Source organism: Pteropus alecto, unplaced genomic scaffold (genome assembly GCF_000325575.1).
Source record: "Pteropus alecto unplaced genomic scaffold, ASM32557v1 scaffold160, whole genome shotgun sequence".
NCBI lineage: Eukaryota > Metazoa > Chordata > Mammalia > Chiroptera > Pteropodidae > Pteropus > Pteropus alecto.
The window spans coordinates 2081602-2085228 of record NW_006429864.1 but is presented as its reverse complement, the minus strand read 5'-3'; the positions used below and the strand labels follow the sequence as shown (position 1 = coordinate 2085228).

The 3627-nt window shown below is 54.2% G+C and overlaps 1 protein-coding gene across 1 annotated transcript in view; it reads left to right on the top strand.

The window, feature by feature from the left end:
- TM6SF2 (transmembrane 6 superfamily member 2) overlaps positions 1 to 3627 on the top strand; it is a 9183-nt gene that overhangs the window by 4077 nt on the left and 1479 nt on the right. The window contains exons 2-9 of the mRNA XM_006904343.3: positions 173 to 276; positions 711 to 808; positions 878 to 981; positions 1347 to 1429; positions 1848 to 1972; positions 2158 to 2259; positions 2593 to 2685; positions 3314 to 3433. Coding sequence (XP_006904405.1) covers positions 173 to 276; positions 711 to 808; positions 878 to 981; positions 1347 to 1429; positions 1848 to 1972; positions 2158 to 2259; positions 2593 to 2685; positions 3314 to 3433 — 829 coding nt within the window. The remainder of the gene's footprint in view (positions 1 to 172; positions 277 to 710; positions 809 to 877; positions 982 to 1346; positions 1430 to 1847; positions 1973 to 2157; positions 2260 to 2592; positions 2686 to 3313; positions 3434 to 3627) is intronic.

Below are 3627 nucleotides of genomic sequence, written 5' to 3'. Positions count from 1 at the left end.
GGAAAGAGCTTGGTGATGGGAAAAGGCAGTTTCAGGGAATAGCATTCCTGGATGAACAGATGCTTCAGCCTCATCCCCTGGAGCCTCCCAGAGTCTGCTCTTGCCCTCACTAGAATGTGGTGGGGCCTCAGCACTGGGCCTGGTCTTCCTGACTTGGTTTTTCTCTTCACAGTCCCCTGGGGGTGGCCTTGATGAGCACCCTGATCCTGGGTCTGTTCTTTGTGGCCATCTATAGCTTGTCCCATGGGGAGATCCACTACGACCCACTCTATGCTGGTGAGTCAGTGAGAGGGAAGAGAACTGTGAGCAAGGGCATCTCAATCACACTGAGGCCCTTGAAAGGCCTCCTCCATCAGACTGGAGGGAATTTGAAGGGCTCCCATTGGACTGAAGAACCTCAAAGAGACTAGAGAACCCCCATTGACTGGGGAAAACTCAGAGGCCCTTTCCCTTAAGACTTGGGGCTGAGATGAGGAACAGTGTCTTTCCATCACTCTGGGGTCTCCTGAAGGTAGGGATAGTACCTCTCTCAGTCTGGAACCCCTAAAGGCAGGGACTGTGTCTCCCCTTGAGGCAGGGCTGTGGTTCATATGACCTGTAGAGTGGGGACTGGGAGCAGCTAGGTGCAGACTCCTTGCCTGGATCTGGGTCCTTGACATAGCCTCAGGCCCCACCCACACCCAGGCCTGCCCTGCCCACTTTCCCCACAGTGTTTGCAGTCTTTGCCTTCACCTCGGTGGTGGACCTCCTTATCGCTCTCCAAGAAGATGGCTACATGATAGGCTTCATGGAGTTCTACACCAAGGAGGTATGTAGGGGGTGGCCTGGGATGGCCCCTGCGTGGCTGTGCATCTGAGCCCTACACCTGCCCTCACAGGCCGAGCCATTCCTGCGCACTGCACATGGAATCTTCATCTGCTACTGGGACGGCACTGTTCACTACCTCCTCTACTTGGCCATGGCTGGTGCCATTCGCAGAAGGTGCATGGGTGGCACCTGGACCCTGGGAAGCAGGTGGGGTCTCAGGCCAGGGGGAACCAGAAGTTTGTCTAGGAGAAATCAGGAGGTTCCTCTAGGACTCCAGCCAGGGATGGCCAGGAGAAGCTTCCAGGAAATGTCACAGGTGACAGTGGTGGTCAGCACTCTTCTCTTGTTCTGAGCAGCCACTTCTGTCCTTCATAGAGGGTCCGACTGTTTATTCCCTCGTTCAACTTGTTGTTTCTTCTATCCTGGGAGAAACTGGGAGGGACCCAGAGCTGGGGAGCCCAGGGTGGATCCTGGGCTCTGACTGGGGTTCTGAGACTGGGGACAGATATCTACTGGCCACCCCTCCATCTGCAACCCAGGAAGAGGTACCGAAACCTTGGACTGTACTGGCTGGGGTCCTTTGTCATGAGCATCCTGGTGTTCCTCCCAGGAAACATCCTTGGTAAGGACTTGGTTTTGATGAATCCTGCCTCCCCGGGCTGGTTATTGCCCTGCACCTGGAAGCCCCTGCTGGGTCCTCCATCTGCTCCCCAATGTCTTTGAAAGGTTCCCCCATACACAGCCTAAGCCAGCAGCCTGCCCACCTCTCCCCATTTCCTCTTGGAAGGGTGTATCCAAGGGGAGCCAAGAATAGCTGAAGTGTAGGAGCTGTGTCCAAAAGGTAAACTGAGGCAGGCCAGGTTGAGGAGCATGAACATCACCTTATGGTCATTGGGGAACCAGAGGTGTTAGAGCTTGAGCGAGGAGGGCATTTGTGAATCGTGACATCCATCCAGGAACTCTGGCATGGCTCAGCTAATGGGACCAGCCAGGCCTGGGAAATCCTCGCTGAGTGACACCCATCTCTCCTACCATGACAGGGAAATACAGCTCAGAGATCAGGCCCACCTTCTTCCTCACCATTCCATATGTGCTGGTCCAATGCTGGGCTGGCCTGAAGGTCTTCAACCAGTCGCGGGCACCAACCCGCTGCACCCCCAACATGGTAGGTGCCTTGCCCTCAGGCAAGCCTGTGCCCACCTACCTGAATGTTCCCAATTTGAGTTTTTTTCTGGTTGAAAACACTGTCTTCTTGGAAGGATCTCCTTGGTCATTAGGAAAGAATGGATGAGCTTTTACGGAGTGCCTATTGGATACCAGACTTTCCATGCTCTCTCTCTCATGAGGTAGGTGCAGGAGGAGCAAAGAAAGGGGCTACTGCAGCGCCCAGCTGACCTGGCCCTTGTCATCTACCTCATCCTTGCTGGGTTCTTCACCCTCTTCCGGGGCCTTGTGAGTTTGGCCAACCTACTCCTCTCCTGCCTCTAGCCGCCATCCCCGGCCCTCCCTTCCCACAATGTTTCTTTACTTAGTGCAAAAAGGCCACTGCTCTCCAATCTGATCATCCACAGAAGTTCTTCATTGAGTCTGACTTGAGTGTTTCATCCCAAAGCCCTATTCCCTAAAGCCTACTCCCCAGTTCCAATATCTGGATTCTCAGCCAGAGGAGAGAACCAAAGCTGGGGGAGGTCAGAGTGAGGGGTTTGGGTTCTGCCTGGGAAAATGGGGAAGGCTTCCTGTGGGAGGGATGTTTCAGGTGGGTTGTTGGTTGTCTGTTGGCTCCAGGTAGTGCTTGACTGTCCCACAGATGCCTGCTTTGTCTATATCTATCAGTATGAACCATATCTGCGGGACCCTGTGGCCTACCCAAGGGTGCAGGTAAGACGGTGGGTGGCAAGAGAAGACCATGGTTCTGCCACCCATAGGGATCCACTGGGCCTATTTGAAGCAGGTGCCAGAAACACAAAGTCAACTGGTAGAAGCACAGATGGAATTATCGTCCTACTAAAAATGTATAGACATAGCCTCAGGTATGACTGGATCCAAGAGCTCAAGGATAGCTCTGTCTCTGGGCTCTGCTTTCTTTGCATGGGCTCCACTCTCAGGTGGTCCCTTTGTGGGATGGCAGAGACAGTCTTGGGCAGCTCCAGGCTTCTTTTCGTCCTACTTAGCCACCTGAGAGGAATGTGAGCCCTTATTTCCCCAGAGCTTAAGCATGAGTCTCAGGCAGGCTCTGATTGGCCAGGTGTGAATCACATGCCCATTGCCTAGCTCTGGTCATTGTTGCCAGGAGTAACGTGGGTAGGCTCAGTGTGTGCATGTGTGTATGTGGTGGAGGGATACCAAAGAGAAATAGAGGTGCAGTTTGCACAGGGTGGGATGTGCAAAGAGTCTCCATCCTGGGTGGGGTCTGAGGCTGACTAGATCCTCCCTGAGGCTCTCACCTGAGGGGGTCTCAGAAGACCTCTCAGGCAGCTGCTCATCCTGTTGGCTGTGTGTCCCTCAGATGCTGATATATATGTTCTATGTACTGCCCTTCTACGGCCTGGCTGCCTATGCCCTCATCTTCCCTGGCTGTTCCTGGCTGCCGGACTGGGCCTTGGTGTTTGCTGGAGCCATAGGCCAGGTGAGGTCTGGGGGACACAGGTGCATAAGGAAGTAAGTTTCAGCCTACCCATCAATTGCTTTTGTGCTTGCCCTGGACAGGGTGATGCTGGGCCCCTAAGAGGCCCCAGCTCCAGCTCAGTGCCCCAGTATTTCCTAGCCTGGGGGAAAAAGAGCCAGACACAGATACTTTCATGGGGTCAAAACTGAAGAGAG